Here is a 21,033-nt window from a genome sequence, read left to right as displayed (position 1 = left end):
GAGGACCCAAAGTAACAGCTCGCATAGGAAAATGGCTTGCTATAAAATGGGCTCGACCCAAAAACTACTCGAATGATAAGGGAGAACAGAGTAGAAGAATCCAAGAGCGATGGATATCCAAAAGGGCCGTTAGCCCTAATCGAGATCTTCGAACATGACATACAAGAAATGAGGAGAGAAAGATCAAGTCCAGGAGGACCATAGAATCCAAATCGCAAACAATGAGCAGGGACAAACTAAGAAGTGGACATGGATCTCCAGAGCGGTGGATAACCAAAAAGAGATCTAGCCACTAAATTACTGTGAGAATGGAGGGAAAGGGCATTCACGATTCCATGCGGAGAGTATCCTCACCACAGAGCCCGCTAGTATTTGGCTCCTGGAATACGCCTGGCTTTTCCCACCTAACAACTTCATCGGATGTGAATTTGGGAAACTTTGATGTATTATTCCCCCAAGAGACATGATTACAAGATGAACCGTGCCTTGACGGGTACGATGTTGCCTATGTACCAGCTAAGAAAGAAAGACCCTCATCAGGCCTCTTGATAGCCATCCGGTCGGGCAGAGGCCTCCAGCGGAGGAAGTCCATATTATGCTCAGAGTGGATCCAGGCCATCCTAATGTCAAAAGAGGGCAGATCGCTCGAATAAAACATCTCGACAGGAACTAATCCTCCTGGTTAATGCATATTGGAATGCCGCCACTATACCAACTTCAGTCTATCACAAAAATGGGGAAAGTTCTTGGTCTGACTTTGAACCACACCTTCGTCTCCCGTGAATTTCTTCTTCAAATATAAAGCGTTACAATCATTAAAACAAGGAATAGTGACCATAACATCCAGCTCGTCACCTGGAAACCACCCAGATTAACACTAGACTTCATGCCTCCTGACCTTGAAACTTGCAACAATAACACCAGGGTGAGACTTAACGAGAAAGCAATTGGGGTTCTTACAGAGAAATATCTAGCAACCTCTGACATAGGCACATGGGAGGCATGAAGACATAGATTACATCCCCCTACTAACTATGAACAAGCTAGTAAATCCACGGTATACCATCCCGCCCAAGCACTACCTCCACGCATATAATAAGACCATAGCGGACAGAAGAAAAGAAGTAAGAAAGGCCAAAAGGCGGGCAAAGAAGTTACTTGAGCCAATTTTGATAAAGAGGCAAACGAGCAGGAGACACCATACAAAAATTGGCTGCGTCTCCGAGACAGTAGATTTCAAGCGAATGCTGAGAAGATACTGCGAATCCTGAGTGGGAAGAGATCAAGGGACTTCTGGGCTCTGATTAGAACTTGCACCAACTAAGTCAACTCAAACTTGGAGAACAACGTAGCGGAGCATGCTTGGGCTGACCACTTCACAGATCTATACAAAAAACTACCAGGCACTCGTCCCATGATTTGCAATAAAAGGGAAAGCAGATGGAAGATTCCAACAGATACTGCAACCATCGCCCATAAGATCAAGAATCTAAATAATTCTAGGGCGCGTGGCCCAGATGGTATTACGAATCTGGAACTCAAAACACCCGGAAGCTTGGGCATCTTTCGCAAGCGGAGTATTCAAGAAATGCATAGAAACAAGTGAAGTCCCAACATCTTGGACAAAAAGCATATGTGGTCCCTACCTACAAGAAAGGGGTTAGAGATGTCCCTGGACATTACCGGCCTATAGCGCTTTTGGCTCCTTCGCCTTGGAATTCCTTCAAAAATGGATGAAGGAATCTAACTGCTTGGACCCCCTACAGGCTGGTTTTGTGAAGGGTATGGGCACGACAGCTAATATTCTCTTGCTGAGCGCTCTTAAATCTAAGGTCTTGGAAGGAAAGCCAGCAGTAAATTTCATATTTGTAGACCTGCTCCAGGCCTTTGACCGGGTTAATGGAGAAAAGCTCTGGGACAAACTGAGCCATCATAGTTGCCCCGGAACAATCAAATCACTCTATACCTCAACATCTATGAGAGTGAGATTAAACAAAGCAGGCCTCCTGTCCAAAGAGATACCAACAGGCCGAGGAGTCAAACAGGGATGTCTGCTAGCCCCGGCCTTGTATAATGCTTATACATCGGATTACAAGGACTCACAGAATGGGCTCTGAACATTTCCCCCCACAATGGGCAATTCAGCAATATCGAGAATGATGATATAATCCTTATTGATCAGACTATGGTGGGTCTCCAAAGACAACTTTCCAACCTCATTATGTACCTAAAAGCCAATAACCTGGAACTAAACAAAGATGAAACAAAAAGCATGACACTTAGCAAAGGTACATCTGCCCAAAAGCACCTACAACATTTTGCTGAGGGATGTAAGCTAGAGATGGTTAAAAGTTTCAAGTATTTGGGAATTATGCTAAATAACAGCAAGAGTGAATATCCAATGCAGGAATTTTTGGAGGGAAAAATCTTTTCCTTGGCTGCACAATCCAAAGTAATTAACCGGAAGTTTGGCCGCTTTTCTCTAAAAGCAATAATTGATTTCTTCAAAGCCAAAATAGTTCCCACTATAACGTATGGAGTTGAAGCTATGCCACTTCTGCCCGATACGCTTTAGAAGAAATTGGGTCGGTTTTGGAGGTGTCTTGAACCTGCCCCTATCGACGCCAATAGCATTAATCCGTAGAGAACTGGGCACATCATCCATTAAGGCAATTGTAGAAAGGAATGGACTTATGCTTTATAGGAAAACCGTAGAAGAACCCCGTAAATTCATGTTTATCATTAACCTCGAAATGGAGGAAAAAACAATAAAATGCTCATTGAATGGAAACAAAATAACAGGACCATTATTGAACGTATAGGCAGTTTGGAAGAAGAGCTAATCCAGAATCCTCAAAAGGTTAACAAATTACTTGAAATGGATTGGATAAACTTTGGACGAGGCTGCAGGTTACAAGATTACTAAAGACATTACTTCAAAACTCCATGAAATTCCATCTTATCTATTGAAATGCCCAAATCCACGTCTTCAGCAAAATTTCTTGTGGATCAGATTGAACTTGATGAACACCAACCAGATTCGAGCCATAAGGGGGCTCTCTAAGTAAAACCTTTGCCGCTTCTGCAAGACCACTACCGTGGTGGAAATCACCAAACATCTTTTGTTATCGTGCCTGGGCCTAAAAAGCACACCTTTTTAAGTCACCTTATGGAAGACGCCTATACTTGCGAGGAACAAGAATGGTTGTATCGCCTAATTGGAGGCGAAAAAACAAACTGGGGGATAGCCGTCAAACAGATAGGCCTAATAGAGAATAAAATACAGGAACTTTTGCCCTTGGGGAAGCCCTGTGGAGAAACTGGAGAAAACAGCTATTTCTTTTTGTATAGGGATTGTGGAACTTTGTAAAAATTGTCTTTTTGTTTAGACGATTAAATCAAATTTAAAAAAGTAATGCTGTTGGCTTCACTTAACTATTTCTTTTTAGATATATATGTATACTTTTACCAACTGAGTCTTGCTTCCCCTGACCTGCTTTTTATCCCCTTGAGAATAAGACTGCCTTTGTGCCATTCTTAAGTGTTCTGTAGGTGTAGCTGACCTTGGTCTGCCTGGTGCATCCTAACTTAGTGTAAAGAATTCTTGCTTACCTTTTTAGTCTGTGTTCCACTGATCTGAAAAGCAACTGTAATTGTATATTTCACCACCAAGTCTTACTCGCCTAGTATAACTGGGTTGTCATAAATGTAGCTCTAATTATATACAGTTCCTTGAATCTGTGTTCCACTATTTAGAAAAGTATCCTGGCAACAGAGTTGGTTTAATAGGTGATTTGTTAACTGAGTCGCTGCATAATTGACAGGGTATACTACCCTTGACTTAATGTAAAGTAATCTAAATGGTAACTGATGGTTTTACTTCCCACAAATGGGTGTGTCCTATACTAAATGTGTTTAAGGTCTGACTTCCCTAGAAATACTGTTTTCTGAACAAGGTGTATGCTTTGGTCTGTGTGCTTAAAAGCTTAGTAGTATGTTTTTATGATGTGTTTTTGACTCTACGTAACCCAAGCCTTAAATTGGCCTAATTGTATTTATGATAAACCTTTTGTTTTTATAATACTTCTGGTTGAAGGTGGTTTTGTTGAACCCTTGGTATACTACACGTTCTTTTGTACTCTCCCACAGCCCTCTCTCATCCTAAAATACGTCTGGCTCCTCTGTCTACTACCATATACTCTGGTGTTACAGCCTTATATTAAGAGTGGAGTTTTGCACTGTCTCACTTGTATGATTTTACTAATCCCTTAGCTGGACTCCAGACACAATGTCTTAACAATAAATCCTATTAATTTTCACTGTCATGTATTAGTACTTCTCAAACAGAGGTGCTGTACACTATATGGGCGGCTCCAGATTCATGCTGTTTCTTTTTCCTATTTCTGCATGTAATTAACATTTTTGTTACCCGAAATTGTACTTTCCTCCTTTATTTCAAATCCTTTCAACAGTTAAGTTCCATCTATTGCCTAGTGTTTGGTTAATGCTTCAGCGAAACTAAAGGATCTTCCACCTGAACTATTGCTATGGAGTGCACCTAATGCATGGGGCTTATATTGGGGTGATCAAACCTGACTGGGCGGGCTGACCTAGCCGGTAACAAACCTGCTGCAAGGGTCCCTTAATGCAGCCGTGGGCTTTTACGGCGGTGATCGGGCTGCCCCTGAGTTATATCGCCACTAGCACTTGTGTAGATCCTACACAGGTGCTAATGGTGATTTGAAGGGAAACCAAAGAAATAAACTTGTGCTTTGGGTAGTACCCTAGGTCTGTTTTCTGTGTTGGTGACCGTGACCTCAACTAGGAAATGGACCCTGAGAACTACAGCGTGTCGCTGTGCTGCACCACAATAACGTTCGTTTTTCAACAAACATTTTTTGCTTTTTTCGTTTTTTTTGGTTTATTTTCTTATATAGCACGTCTAACCAAAACGGATCTGGGCGCTTATACTTGGGTGCACATGGTGGGTTACAGATCACCACACAAGCAGTCGCAGTATATATTTACAAGTCACAAATGCAAGCATACACAGCACATATTTACATGGATACAGGGTTAAGGCATATTCACACATTTACAATAGATTTACAAGTGTGCAAAATATCTATACAGCAGTGTACAGAGTGTTGTGTGGGAGGGAAGGGCGAGAGCTCTGCTAAATCGTTTTGGGGGGGGGGGGCACCTGCCCATGGTCTACACTAGTGCTAGGAGATGGAGATGGGGAGGGGAAAAGGGGGTTGGGGGGAGTAGCAGGTAAGGGGGAGTTGGCAGGCTGCACCCAGGCTGGACGGAATGCAGGCTTGTACCATACAATACAGCCCACGTTCCCAGCATCCCAATTGGCCAGTGCCCCTTTCCAAAGTGCTAATTATTTTTCATAAGTTTCCTTGGTAGTGAGTAAATACACAAGCATAAATGCTGTATTTAAAATTTGTGAAACCCTTTAATGACCTTTGCAAATAATTTTGTTCCTTTTTGTAGTGTGTGGCCTCAATATGTGAAGGATAGAATCCGCTCCACTTACGTTTACTTTGCTGGCAGTGTCGGCCTAACAGCACTGTCGGCTGTTGCAGTCAGCAGATCTCCAGCTCTCATGAGCCTCATGATGAGAGGCTCCTGGCTGGTAAGAGCGCTTCTAGTTAATAATGTCTCTAAAACGTTTTTATGGTGTTGTCTATGATTTGAAACTAAGTATGCACACAGAGGAATTGTGCTCCAATGACATTGGAATTGATGGACCCGAGAACTTGGGGACCTTACTTATTTGTATGTGTTATATTGAAATAATCATGAAATCTTGATGTGTCTCACTTTTGGGATACAAGGGATACAAATGCTAACATTTCTCCACTCATTAAATTGGATGTGAATCTTTTCCTTTTCTGTCCTTTGTGTTTGGCCTTCTCTGGTACTACCCCCCCCCCCCTCATTTTCTCCTAATGCTACCTCACATTCACAAGGGCTCTGTAGCTGCATCCTCTTATGTTCTGTTCTATTGGGTGTGCAAAGCTATGCTACATCGCCAACCTGCTCTCGCACAACATTCTTATCTTCCTGCAAACCAATATCAAGCAGTACACGCTTTCCTATACATGGTCTCCTATATCACATATTTCTGTATTCTATTTCGTAGAGGTAGAATCCTGCGTTTTGTAGTAAACCTATTGCTAAGGTTCACATCATTCTGTTGTACATGGTTTACAGCCCCAGTATTTTATAATGATGCTGTTCTGGATGGGAACAGAGTGAGTATGCCAGCATTCTCCAGCATTGGATCTTTCATGGATTCACATGCTGGGAAACCTCAGTAACTTGAATATAGCGGTTTTATCGACTTGTTTATGGGTGCTTTAGGCAGCACCAATAGGATGTCCACTAGAATTAGTCCCGCCCCTGCGGCTTCCCTTCAGATTTAAACAGTCTCCAAACTGTTGGGATCACCTTGTGTTCTCTCTTGATAATGTGCTCTTCGCCTTTTCTACACTGCTTCGCTGTTCCGGTGTTTCCGGCCACATCATGTGATCTGTGGGCCCGAAGAAGTTATTTCGGCCGCCTGAGACCTGCAGCCTCAAGAACGTTTATGAAGGGGAAGGCCATGCGGACTGTCTGTACTGCCTGTATCCCATCACTCAATGGAGAACTGTGACATTTGCCTGGGGTTCTCCCAGAAGACGCTCAAAGACTGTAACCAGCGGTTGATTTGCTGGTTGATGGAAGGGGCCTATCCGGGATCGGAAGTAGGTTCGGCCTGTGGGGGCAAGTCCTCTACTCCTTCGGCAAAGAGGTCTCCTTCCTATCCGAGGGTGCAGTCGGCGGAGGCAACGCCTAAAAAGCAGCAGACTGGGACAGGCCTAGCATCCGATTCAGGAAAAGGAGTCTTCTGTGGCACGGCTGGTGCAAAAAGGCACGCAGTCGGGAGGCCGCTCCCCGGGCACGAGTTTCGAGTGGCCAGCCGGAGAAACCGGCGGAACCATCGCACAAGCCCTCGACATCGGATAAGGATAAGTCACTGTCACATTTCTTCCTTGTCAACGAAGAAGTCTTCTTCGAAAGACCGGCATCATTCGTCTTCTGGAGTCTTCCAGGCACCACTCCAGCTCCGCGTCCAAGCGGTCCTCTTTGCCGGCGAAAGCCAGGCCATTGGCTGGTGCCTCAATTCCGACAACAAGCTCTACGACGAGGCACCCCCCACCCCCCTGTCGACTACCACTTTGCTGGAGAGAGAGAGGCATGTATTTCTACCTGCCAACCCTTAGTGCACTCCCAAGGGAATATAATTCCAAAACGTATCAATGTTGCAGGCACGTGAGCTCTAGTAGACCACTCACTGCTTGCGATTCTGAATTTAACTAAGAGGATCGGTCTCTTTTCTCTAGGATTCGGAGTTGGTAGGGTAAAAGAGGTAGGTAGGTCTGTGATCCCTGCTAACAAAAGTTGCCAAGCGGTTATGTCTTCCTTTTTCAATTCGCTTCACATAGTTTTATAGTGTGTCTAGTGATTCATTGATGTAAGACAATACAACTTTAGGAAAAGTAAAAAGGCCCGTCGTGGGTTATTTTTAATCGAACCAAAGTATTCTTTTCTTTCAGAACCTGTCAAAATCTATAATTTGTACAGTTTACGAAACCTTATTCATAGATATACTCTAAACCATAAGATTCGTTATGTTTGTATATATAAATTCACAAAGTCCCTTTTGGGTAACAACAGAAAGTGATTGTGGGGTAACGACAAGAAATGAAGTCAAATAAATTTCCTGGTTTAAGTCACCAAAACAAAATAGTATCGAGATTTATCAATGTGTTGCCAACGCGTTTCAGACTTTTCTGACAGTCCATCTTCAGGGCTAAATGATACTACTTATTCCAATATTACATATGTTTTGGATTCAATTCCTATGGTAAAAACATATAGATAGTATTACACTATAGGTGTTTCAACACTTGTTCAAGATAATACAACTTAACAACAAAGGGTTGTGGTTTGTGATAATACATTTCTGACAGTAAAAAACGTTTTACTCTTAACGCACCTTTTTCTAATGCCACAGGCACCTTGCTTCCTGATGCTTTGACAACCTCTTGTAGGTAGGTGTAGCTGCACCTAATATGTTCTGTATAAGGACACTCGTGCTTCATGGGATTTTTCTTCAAAATAGTTTCTAGAAGAAACAGGAAGAAATGGTGGTGTACTTAGTGTGTGGGTCACTGGAATGTGTTTATAGTTTTGCAAGGTAAACCGCCACATTTTGGAAGGTAAAAAACCGGGGAGTACCTCTCCCCCCATGCTGTAGGATCTGGCTGTAATGTGCAAGCCAGGCGAGTAGTCTGGCTGTAGTATACTGGTCAGGTTCAAAACCAGTCTGGCCTCTTAAAATTTCCAGAGATTAAAGGAGTGTGATGAGCTAAAATTCTGCCCATTAGGTTCGTGATATTTGCTCCAAGCCTGGCTGTATCATGCAGATAAATAGTCTGGCTGTGAGGTACTGGTCAGACCCAATACAGTCTGGCCCCTTAAACCTTGCACAGAGTTTATACGGTGAAGTGGTTCATAGTCAAAAAAGTTCTATCTAATAGGTTCATATAAGACCTATCTCTCACCTTCATATACGGCATGCGTGTCTCTTCTGAAGTCCTGAGGTCCGTGGGGCATTGAGTGCGGTACTCCGGTACCTAGCGTTCTTCCTGGTTACTGTTGTGTTACCAAGGGGGTTAGTGCGCATGTCCGTCAGCGGGCTGGACCGCTTATTCCTAGCGCATGCGCATTAGGCTGATCTCTACACTACGTTGGCGCGTGAGCGGGCTAGACCGCTGATCAGTCGCGTGTGCGTACGTGTGGGGTCTGATTAAGTTCTTGTCGCGCAGGTGTACAGTGTGCAGCCAATACTGTCACGTACTCCGTGACCCATCACAGTATAGTGCTGAAACACTGTGTTCTCGCGCATGCGTGTATATGTTTCTTCCGTTACCTCGGGAGAGGACTATGCGGAATCTTCGATGGCTGGCCAATGCCACGAAAGGTGACCTGTCGTGTCTAATAAGAGTAAGAAAGTCATGTGTATAGATGGATCTAGTTTGCTTGAGAGCGTGAAGGTTACGAAAATTCCTAATGAGAAAGTGTATAGTGGTTGCCCATCATGAATGAGTGGGCAGTAGCGCACATCACTGATCTGCTTGGGTCCCCATTGGCTCCATGATGTGGGCGAAAAGCTAACGTTTGCGAGATTCTGTACAGATTGTCATGATCAGTTAACTTAAGTGTTACCTACTGCACAGTTTTCTTTGTATTTGACTATAGTGTAATGTCCACCAGCTCTAGCTCCTATACTGCAAGAACGATCTGTTATTTAGCACCTAAATGAGTTGATCTCTGCCAGTTAGATGGCTCACATTCTATGCATGCAACCAGTATGCATGTCAGTTTCATGGTCCTAAACAAGCACAGTGCAAAACAATTCGCAGTAAAGCATTTTTAAACATATGCATCAGTTTTACAACATATGATTTTACAACATATGATTTCAGGCTGATGGTGCGTATTTATAACAGTGTTGCCACTTCCCATGTCAGGTGCTAAGATGTGGATCAGAAAGACACATCTTGTACAATCTATTTGTGTTAAGTCCAATTCCGCTTTTTCATATAGTCAAGTATCTCAAGATACAAGATGTTTGGAACATGTGCTTTGGACAGTTGGTATTATACATACAGCTGTTCCCAAAGTCAGTGTCTGTTCAACCGAGAAACACATTTACACATTTCCTTATATAGCCCAAGTTGTGCATGTACATAAATTCAAACATGACACATTAAATCGAACTCTACGTTCATGCCTCTGGGACTAAGGCAGTCAAGGGTGTCAATCCATACTATCTCCCTCTGATGGAGAGTTCTTGAGATGTCTCCGCCTCTAGGGCCTAGAATTACATGTTCAAGTATTACGCATTTCATTTGAGCTACCGAATGTCTAGCTTGTAGGAAATGTATTGCAACGGGAGATTTTTAATTTTTAGTTGTAATATTGGATTTGTGCTCCGACCATCTGGTTTTCGCTTTCCGCGTGGTCATGCCTACATAGAATAGGCCACAGGGACACTTAAGTCCATAAATGACGTTTACTGCATCACATGTGCATGAGTGTTTCAGGGGGATAGGTTTTCCTGTGTATGGGTGGCTAATGGTATTGCCTTTTAATATGTTGCCACAGTGTTGGCAATTGTGGCAAGGGATAGTGCCCTTGAATGTCGTTTTCGCGGTTCCCATGGTGGTTAAGTCTGCTCTGACCAAGCTGTTGCGTAAGGATTTGTTGTTCCTGTAGGCAAATGTGGGAACTTCTGGAAAGAGTTGTAGCAGTTTCGGATCCATTTGCAGCAGCGGCCAATGTTTCTGGAAAATCCTTTTGATTCTCTTGCTCTGGGTGGAGTATGTCGTGACATATACTAGTTTCTGTTGATCTTGGTTGGTTTTGGGAATAAGCAGGGTATCCCTTTGAATCAGGTTGACTTTGTCCTGGATTTCAGAAATTAGGTTTCTGTCATATCCTCTTTGAATAAACTTCATTTGTAAATTTGAAGATTGTCTGGTGAATTCTGACATTTCCGAGATGTTTCGCCTGTATCTTAAAAATTGGCTCAGGGGTACGCTATCCAGCGTTCTTTGGGGATGAAAGCTTGTCGCTAGTAATAGGCTGTTTCTGTCCGTCTCCTTTGTGAAAATCCGTGTTTCTAGCTTTCCTTCTTTCACGTAAATTTCAACGTCCAGGAAGTGTATTCTGGAAGTACTGGTAACTGTTGTAAATTTAATTCTAGGATTCATCAGGTTCATCATTGAAAAGAATTGTTCCAATTTGTACACTGGACCAGTTCAGATTACAAAGATGTCGTCAATGTAACATGTGTAGAGTGATGGGTGTCGCAACCATCTCGGGGGGGGGGGGGGGGGGGGGTTAAGACATTTTCATATTCTAGGTAGAACATGAATATATTGGCGTAGCATGGTGCCATTGCTGGTCCCATGCTAGTTCATGATACCTGTAAGAAGTAGCGTTCTCCAAATTTGAAAAAACTATTCATAAGAACCAATTTTAATAGTCAGTACAAATATTCGGTCTGCCTTAGTCTGCTGTTCTCAGGAGCATCCACTCCACCGCCTCTAGCCCAGTTTCGTGGGTGATATTCGTGTAGAGGGATGTAACATCCATGGTGAAGAGGATGTCACAGCCTTCCATAAATTCCACATCTCGTAATTTTTGTAAGAAATGTGTTGTATCCTTTAGATACGTTTCTGTATTCTGGATCAACGGTTGCAGTATCCGATCCAAATACTGAGCTAGGGGTTCCAGAATGCTGTTTGTAGCTGCAATGATTGGTCGACCTGGTGGTTTCAATAATCTTTTGTGGATTTTGGGCAGCATATATAGTACTGGCATAATCGGATGTTTGTTGTTAAACTTATGAGTTTTCTCCAAAATCTTGCCCATTTCTTCAGCTTCCTCGAGGGTTTCCTCTATTAATATCGTAACCTGGTTGGTAGGGTCGGAGTTGATTTCAATATAAGTTCCTGTGTCCGCTAGTTGTCTCTCAATTTCCTCCAGGTAGTCGCTCTTGTCCATTAATACAAGTGCGCCTCCCTTGTCGGCGGGTTTAAAGATTATTGACTGGTTGTTCAGTAGATTTTTAAGGGTCTGTTTTTCCCATTTCGAGAAGTTCCCATAACCACTCTGTTTGTATTCAAGCTTTTTGAGGTCTTGGAGTATCATTTTCTCAAAAGTAGAGAGCACATCGTTCTGTACTTGGGGATAGAAATTGCTTTTTGGCTTCAGCTCAAGGAACTCCAATGTCTCGTTGGGGTCTTGATCTTCTTCGAGGTCATCAAAAAATATTTTTAATTTCATTTTCCTCAACAGTCTAAAGAAGTCTATTTTTTTTTCTTTCAATAATGTACTATTACTCTGGGGGACAAAGGATAGGCCTTTGTGGAGTACTCGGAGTTCCAAATTGGTGAGGGTATGTGACGAGATATTGATCACTAGCTCTTTTTCTGTGCCTTCTTCCTTTGCGCGTTTTTTCTTCTGTCCACGTCTTGTTGGCCTTTTTCTAAAAAAGGCGTCTCCTCCGTTGATGGTGTCTCTTCCTGTGGGGGTGGTTGGTTGAGAAGTTTCTGGTATTATTGTCAGTTCCATTTCTGTACTTGATGCATCTGAGGTGGTAGCTTCGGCTTGTGGTGTAGCTGGTTTCCCCGGGTGCAAACCGCCTTTGATAGAGGGGGGTGGGATGGATGGGCCGGTGGGCGTGCAGATAAGGCACAGGAAGACTGCTGAATGGGGAAACACTTATGTGGATTGCAGGGGGGCAGCCTGCCTGGAGAGACACTGGGTCTGAGGAGGCCATGTGAGCGATGGCCCCTGGGCGTGGGATACCTTTTGAAGTGTACATGCTGTTTGGTACCTTGGCCGTTTGCGCCCATGCCAGCGCTCATCCCCGGGTGCGAACCGCCTTTGATAGAGGGGGGTGGGATGGATGGGCCGGTGGACGTGCAGGCAAGTGTGTGGGAGCGAGGGGCCATCAGGCCCCTCTCATCCTTTACTTCGCCGAAGAAACTCGGACCAAGTGCCTCCAGTAGTGGGTTCACCCCTTGCCCTTATGTGATAACTTTGGTTGACATTTGCGTAGATGGGACCACTGAGCAGGATACGGGGCATCCATTTTTGTACCACCTTTCCATTCCATCTTGGTGACCTGGCCTCACTGCGCAGAGCACATGACCCCCACCCTCGTCCCCACTCTGACTGGAAAACTCCAGAGGTATTTGCAACAGCTAATAAATGTAACGCATCACTCTTCCTCTGAGATCACTGTCCTGCATGTGAACCAGCCTGAACTAAGCACATAGCTCGTTCATCTCCACAAACGTGTCCTTGCCCACGCACCCTCGCCAGTGGAAACTTGCTGCCATTCTGATCCTGTGTCCCTTCAAGGTATTCTCTTCATGTGCCAGACCACTGACCACGCCATGATGCCCACCTAGCAGATCCCCAACTAACATTAGACCCCTACTGCAGTATATCGTTGCCTATCAATAACAAATGCCACATACCGGAGATTCTTGTGAGCACAGACCCACACTTCAAACAGTGTATTATAGTGGTCAAGACCTTTAACCTAAGGCCTGTATAATCCAATGTTGATTGATAGTATAGATATGTGTGACTTTTATAGAGACATAACCGACTGAAAGACTTTGAACAAGTGTTATTTAGTGCATGCATTATTGAGAATATATTATGTTAGCTTAGGTAGTGACCACCCTGCTTCACAGCGACCTGACCTTCACCCATTCGGAGCACAGATGTCTGACGTCCATCCTTGAATGGAGACACACTTGAATCATTTAAAAAATCGAAACAACCGTTGTTAAAATATGTGGTTTATTTTGTATCTTATTTTGATGAAATTATGGGCATTTGTAAAAAGTGGTCCGGAGGGATGTTGGTCCAACGTGGGGAGTGGCACCCATGTGGAAGAAGGGGCATGGTTGGCACATTTTGGTAGCCTATTTGGATCTGAACATTCAGAGGTCGAGTCAGACTTTAGTGGCCCCTGCCTGACGTTTGAGGTGGAAGAGATTGCTAAGGCAATCAGGCTTCAAGCACATAACCGCGCCCCTGGCCCGGATATGATACCCTCAGATCTGTTCCAGGACCCAGTTGATTTGTGGGCCCCACTTCTGACTGTGGCATTTAATGCTTGTCTAAAATCGAGGAAATATCCTTCCTCGTGGAAGAGGGCAATAATATTCCCTATTTTTAAAAAGGGAGACATGTCTAGTCCCGGTGCATACAGGCCAATTTCCCTACTAGACTCATCATTTAAAATTTTTGGGAGAATACTGCTGGCCCGAATAGAATCCTGGCTTGGGGAACAGTCAGTTCTCTCTGACATCCAATTTGGGTTTCGCCCAGGAGTGGGCACCCCAGAACAGAGTCTTAATTTGTATTTGCTGGTGGCTAATTCTGTGTTTTGTCGGGGCGAGGCTGTCTATCTAGCTTTTATGGCCCGAAGCACCGCCTTTGATAAAGTAGATAGAGCTAAGCTCTGGGCAGTGCTTGGGTCCTTAGGGTGCCCAGGGGAAATCTTACAGGCTTTGGTTGACCTCCATACGAATAATGAGGCCTGCGTACGCAGCGGCTCTGGGGGGCATTGCACGGCTTGCTTTCAGGTGGGGTGTGGTGTGCGGCAGGGTTGTGTACTGGCCCCCATTTGCTTCTGCCTCTACATTAATGGCCTTTCACAGGACCTGAATGGTGTATTGGCTGATTTTCTAGTTTTGGGAGGAAGGGGGTTCCCAGTATTGGCCTATGCTGATGACACTGTCCTTCTCGCAAGAACACCTAGGGCCCTACAGATATTGATTAATGCTTATTCAAGGTTCATGGATAATTTGGGCTTAAAAATCAACTCTAAGAAATCTGCAGTAATGGCGTGCGTTGGTAGAAAACGTCCTGTGCCCATGAAACCCATGCTATGTGCAGATGAAATCATCCCCAGAGTTAGGACTTTTGATTACCTTGGAATATGTTTTTCGGAGGCCTTAAATGGTAAAGACCACGTGGCCAAACAATCTGTTAAGATGAGTCAACAGATAGGCGGAATCTTTAGATTTATGTCGAAGTGTAGGGGCCGGCCTTTGGAAGTGATCCTTAAGATCTATGGTACCAAACTGCGGCTTCCACTTTGTACGGTGCAGCTATCTGGGGTTTCCAGAATGCAGAGGAAATCCAGAGTAAGGAGAGCAAATTCTTTAAAAACCTGCTCGGGCTCCCGTCCATTGTATCTGGAATAGCCGTCCATAGGGAGTTGGGTGTGGAGTTTTGGGAAGATCAGTGGGCGTTGGCCCCTCTTTTATTTTGGGTCAGGCTGTTGGCTAATGAGCATGCTTCCTTGTGCCATACTATTATTCGTACTGTGCTAGGTAAATGTGGCTGGAAAAAAATTCCCTGGCTAGCGTATGTCTTCAATTTTGGGTGAAGCCAATTTAGGCGCCCTTTTTCCGCCTGATACTATTTTGCCCAAAAGTGAGGGGTCTGTCTACAAAGCCATGCTGGGTGAAACCATAGTAAGTAAAAGAATTTTGCTAGAGCGTGGCCATAGTAATGGTGAATTTCACTCAAGCATTAGTTGCCTAACTGGAATCCAACCTTACTTGCTTTGGAGTACGTTAAAAAAGGACAGGTGGTTGATTACGAGGGCACGGTTCGATTGCCTTCGGCTGCAAGGCAACACTCATAAATGGAAGGGTTTTCCCAACTCGGCGGGTTGCCCGGTTTGTGGACACGGTAGAGAGGATCTCTCTCATTTGCTATTCTTCTGTATAGGGTATGCAGGTATTCGTAAGTGTCCCTGATTCCTGCCCTTAAGAAGTCGATGATCCGCACACACAGGGCTGCTCTTGTGTTTCTCCTGAGCGCCGAAACAGTTTACACCGCATGGGCTCTTTTGACATTCCTGAAAAGAGCGATGTATTTTAGAAATCGTATTCTGAAACTGCAAGGTGGTGAAGGTCTGTAAGAAAAACTTTATAGCACTCGTAATGGGTCAAAGCATTCTGTACTGTTTTTCGTATGAATCATCACTAAAATATTCTTTAATGTAGTTCATGACGAGGCAACCGTCCAATTGCTAAATGTATTTATATGCTGCCTTTGGTAATGTTCATTCTATTTTTATGGAAGTGTAATTTTAAGATTTTGTAATTTGGATCAGTGTAATAATTGTGTTTACTTGTCGTTTAATGGTTGCTTTATACAACCGAATAAACTTGTTTGACTTGAAACAAAAATACAAGACTTTACACATTGGTCAGGTTGCAGCACAGCGAGAGAAAATCCCCTGTACTGACCGCTGTCACTTGAGAAAGTTTCTCTTATGGCACGAATGGCACAGGCGGGTATTACTCTTCGAACGCGGTGTCCAAGCCTCCCGTGAAGCCACCATGTAAAGGAATGATAGGCCACCAGCCTGTAACACCTGTGAAAAGGAATGAAACAAACTGTTTTTAAATGACCAAGATAAGTTTAATAAACTTTTGTTGTCAATGACAATTCTTGTAACTAATGGCATTCTGCTCGGACAAATGCTATCTAGACACTGCACACTATTGAACGACTTTCGTGTTACAATGACATGCATATGTAATTTTGGATATAGTAGAAGACCATGAAATAGGAGTGGCATGACAAGCAGAGTATACTTACTTGTTACTCTGATTACGAGCGCGAAGTTCGTGCATAAGCACCATCCTCAACACGGACCATGTGAGGCAGGCTGTCCTGAAGTCTGGCAGCTCGGTGATGCATTGCGGTCGTGGCTCGCCTTCCGAAATGTAGGTCCCGCATCCCGAGTTTTCACAGCAGCAGCAGTTCTCGTCCTCGGTTGGCATTGGCTCGCACCGATTGCATGTGCACCAGGTGGAAACACCGTCCATGCGACTAGGTCCATGCTCTTCAGCTGTTGAATCGTCCTCCCAACTGCCGTCCGAAGATCCATCGTTTTCGCGTGTTTCCCTTTCCACTAGTTCCTCCTCGGTATACTCGGGCTAGTACATGTAGGGCATTATTGTAGCCATTGTGTGTTAAACAAACTAAAATAATTTATAGCGGTCTTACTGGTATCTGTTCACACGGGCTACAAGCAACGAAGGTAGCTGACCAGAGCACAGAAACGAGTCACAGAAGACTCAAAGTAACACAGAGCGAGGAAGGGAATTGAAAAAAATCTGCTGCTGTGTTGTGAATCGGTCTGTTTATACTTATTGAGGAAAGTGGCGTCCTGCCATTTCCATGGCGACACGTCATTAGCTGAAGCGCAGCGAATGTTGACACAAGACATGCTTTGGCGTTGTGAAATGGCCGGTACGTGTCTGCTGATGACAGGCTCAGGGGCAGGGGATATGATTTAGTGCCGCAAAAGCAGGTCAGCTAGGGCGATGGGGCAACTGATAGGATTGTCACAAAATGGCAGCGCCCTGATGCCTCTTTTCGCGTGCGTTTAATGGACGAAAATTCGGTTAAGGTCCATAGGAAATTTTTCTAAAATCGAGCGGCTTAGGCTTAAAAACACATGGCCGACCCGTAGGGACAATAACAATTTTTGACCGAACCATTCCTTTAAATTTCACAGATAAGCATTGTGTATTGAGAGGAATGAAGAAATAAGGGGCAGGGCAGCAACTTATACTTCAAAAGATGTCTTGAGGTGGCTGAGGAGGAGTGTAGCATGATTACGCATGTTCTAGAATACTGCAAAAGTGCAGCCCTCCTGAATTCTAGGATTTCAAAAGGTAATAAGCAACTTCTTAATCTCCATTGGATATATTCACTAGGTTCTTAAAATAGATCCCTGTTAAGGATGCAATTTATGATAGAAAGCAAAACATGACTGTCTGATGCCATAGGCGCTTTCGAAGAGATCAACATTTATTGTTAAATATATTCAAAATCTTTAAAATATTTACTTGCCTTATTTTCAGTTACATATGCTCATCTTTTGAGTCTATTAATGGGCTTGTTTCGGTTGCTAGTTGGGAATGGCCTCTAACTTTACTAACTCATTTTTAACTTTTCTTCATCAAGGACTTTGAGCACCGAATGTACTGATCTGTAGTCCAGTAATGATCAACTGCATAAAAACTGCTTTGTTGAATCTTGGAGTATGTGACAATGTGATTCTTAATGGCACGTTCTCTTTTGCAGGCCATTGGTGCAACATTTGCAGCAATGATTGGAGCTGGAATGTTGGTTCGATCAATATCTTATGAAGAAAACCCTGGGGCTAAGCACCTTGCCTGGATGTTGCATGCAGGTATGTTCATATCATATAATTGCCAGCAACACGTTTGTTTCAACTGCTAATTATGGACGTATGCTCAAAATGGTTACAAATCTAATTATGGTGAGCTTTTTCTTAAACCATTTTAGCCATTCATTTTAAGGTACCGTATATTTTTTTTACATAGCCGCATGAGCTTGCCAAGGCACAGATTAGTCAAGTCAGTCAACAAGTTTATTCGGATAACAAAAAAAAATCCATCAAACACAAAGCAAAAACAGCACACAAGAAGCAATTACAATCAACAGACCATATAGTGGAAAAGTACAGCAAAGAATTACTGGAGGGAGGAGAGAAAAAGGATAAATCAAAAGACCCCATCACTCTCTGGGTAACTCCCCTTGCCTGGGCCTGACCCCCCAAAAAGTTTGTCGGATCACAGCCCAGGGGAATGAGGTTTGCCCCAGACAGGGGGGTAGGTCCTCCTGACAGGCCTCAAGGGGGATTCGGAGCCTAAATATTGGTGTGGACTGATTAGGATTCTGCTCCCTGGCGTCCTTCCCGTTCCCCCGCCCCCCCCCATTGACCCAGGACCCTGCTCGCCAGTCTCCAGTCCCAAAAGGCCAGTTCTACTGTGTCCTCCGAACTCTTGCCCAAACTGGCCAATCTCCGACAGCCCACCAATATTTCCCTGGACACAAAGGAACATCCTCTCACGGATCGTAGCCAGTGTACACTTTTGTTTACAAGAGACTCCCTGGACGCCAGCATTTTCCTTCCCATTTTTGGGACCCCGTGAAGATACTGTAGCTCGAACAGGCTGGCCTTGAACAGGAGGCTGAGATGGACTGCATCTGTGTCGTGGACCACAGGCGATCTTCCCCCCCCCCCTTAAAATTGGGGCTTTTTAGACCTACTGGACTTGGGGCATAGTCCGCCACCCCACTATGCTTGGTGCCTTCTGCCCTGGGGTCTTTTCCAATGGCCGAATGTACGATCCCAGATAACAGGCTAGGGCAAGAAGATATTGGAGCTATAATCGAGTGTCTTGGTTCTTAGGGTGGGCCAAAGAAGAGTCGGAGTGACCCTTACAAACAATCGGAAAGGAAAAGGACTCCCCTGAATGGCTATTAGGGCTGTAAGCAAATTTCTAATAGCAGCCAACTCCGCCAAGACTTGGTTGCACTTACACCCTCCGAATGACAGATCCACCTCGACTGAGGGGTTAATAACCGGCCCTATAGCTGGGGAGGTTTCACATTTTGGTTGCTTGGACGCCCTAAGTGGGGATAGGTGGAGAGAGGGGCTAGCCAATGGACACACTATGGGCATAGGCGCACTCCCGAAACATCTGTTGCCCAGGGGGAGATTGCACACAAGGTCATCGTCAATAATTGGGCTGGCCAGAGCAGAGCTAGAGAGAGTCTTTCCTGGGCTGGCACCAATGTTGGAGCCCGATGACGGTGTGGAAGCCGCAATGTAGCTTGCAGAAGTGGAGCTTACTAAGGCATAGCTTCTGACTAGTGCTCCGATTCCTGCATTGTCTCCCTCGTTGGGCTCTGGCATCTCCGTTCCGGGACCGAGATTTCCGGGGACAGAAAACACCTTGGGGGGGGTGGGGGGAACTGAATCTCAAGGTGGGGACAAGGGGAGAGAGCACAGCCGCAGTAGATGGATATGACAACGGGCCCGGATGTCTTCCTCCGTTGTGGCCTATGATGGCCTGGGTCGCCTGAGGCTTAAAGGTGCAACCCCCTCTTTCACAAGGATCGGCCAGCCTGCCATGGTTGGAAGGTAATGGACCTTCTATGATCCCTTGTCCGGCGACTATACTGTTCCCTTGTGGCAGCCGACAGCCCCCATCTTTCTTCTCTAGTGGGGGGAACATGAAAGGGGCTCACCCCCATTTGCTAGGACATAGTTTTGCACATCCGGGATGAGGGCTTTGACTGGCGCTCCCTTTTGATCCTGGGGACGAAACCTCTTCACGCCCAGGACTTTTCGCTTGGGTTTGGGTCCACTCTTGGCGGGCTGGATAAACCTCTGAACAAAATGAAGGGAGGGGGAAAGGCGAGGTCACTGGTGACTGAGGGGGAGGGGGGTTCCTTACACCCGCGCCCTTTTCTACAGATTACATTTTGACAAACTTACATGTGTGTGCCGTGCTTTGATGTGCCTTGATCTTTTACTGTGGATGACAAAGCATCTCAACTTGGACAAATTGAAAATAATTTGCCGATATAGTATAAATCATAACCTTTCAAAGCCCCATAGAATTGTTCATTAGATATTAGCCAGGGAGTGTGAAGGACAAGGCTGTGGGCTGTGTGACATATTTTACATTTAAAAAAAAAAAAAAAAATCATCTTTGGTGTCACTTGAGTACAGGATGACAAAACGGCCTAAACCAATTACGCAATGTGAGTGCAATCACAAGTTCCTTTAGAAGGGCACACAAGTGTGCAATAGCTGCCTTCGAAAGGAGAGCACCAAAGGCAAGTTTCCGCATAAAAACCCTTGAAGACCACAACCTTGAAAGAGTGCTGAGTTGAGCGCTAAGCAGCCGATGCCATGCGGGCCAAGTTTACGCAGAGCGCAGCCTCTACCATGAAGGAGGCCCCAATGCAGTTGAGGGCAGAGGTTGAGCTCGAACATCCGAATGTGGAGGTATCCAAAAGAAAAACCCACCAATTGGTCCCTAGCTTTAAATGACTTGTGTTGAGCCGGTCTATTGAGCAAAAACCTCAACCCAAGCAGAAGCAAAGTCACCCTGTTCTGTGAGCATTGAGATTTCTGCGTCGACTCCAGAAACAGCTGATTGGGTTAAGATGTCTAGCTAGGTGCAGAAGCCATCCAATTTTAGTACTGTGGCCACTTTTCAAACACCAGAAAAATCATACAGAATAGGGAACAGTTGGTAGCCCTATAAAAAAGGGGTGTTTGCAACACAAAGCTGTAGCTTCCACCAAAGCCCCACAGAACCTAGATTCATGCTGTTATGTAAGATTTTTGTAGCAATGATGCATCTTCCGGACTTGTCAACCCCAGAACTTTCTGCTTTATTGGTGGATTATTATTCCCTATACATCAGTGAATGGGAAGCTTTTTCCACACTCAGTGTTTACTCTTTTTCTCCAGCATGGGGTCTAGCATGGATTCGCATGGATTCACATGCTCATGAATATTCC

The 21,033-nt window shown here is 44.6% G+C and overlaps 1 protein-coding gene across 4 annotated transcripts in view; it reads left to right on the top strand.

The window, feature by feature from the left end:
- Positions 1–21,033, top strand: part of GHITM (growth hormone inducible transmembrane protein) — a 148,451-nt gene that overhangs the window by 65,849 nt on the left and 61,569 nt on the right. For all 4 annotated transcript variants that reach the window (XM_069610821.1, XM_069610824.1, XM_069610822.1 and 1 more), the window contains exons 5-6: positions 5,503–5,644; positions 17,770–17,878. In XM_069610821.1, coding sequence (XP_069466922.1) covers positions 5,503–5,644; positions 17,770–17,878 — 251 coding nt within the window. The remainder of the gene's footprint in view (positions 1–5,502; positions 5,645–17,769; positions 17,879–21,033) is intronic.

The sequence above is a fragment of the Ambystoma mexicanum genome, chromosome 8 (genome assembly GCF_040938575.1).
Source record: "Ambystoma mexicanum isolate Mex_15411 chromosome 8, UKY_AmexF1_1, whole genome shotgun sequence".
Classification (NCBI taxonomy): domain Eukaryota; kingdom Metazoa; phylum Chordata; class Amphibia; order Caudata; family Ambystomatidae; genus Ambystoma; species Ambystoma mexicanum.
This window is presented reverse-complemented; position numbering and strand designations above follow the sequence as displayed.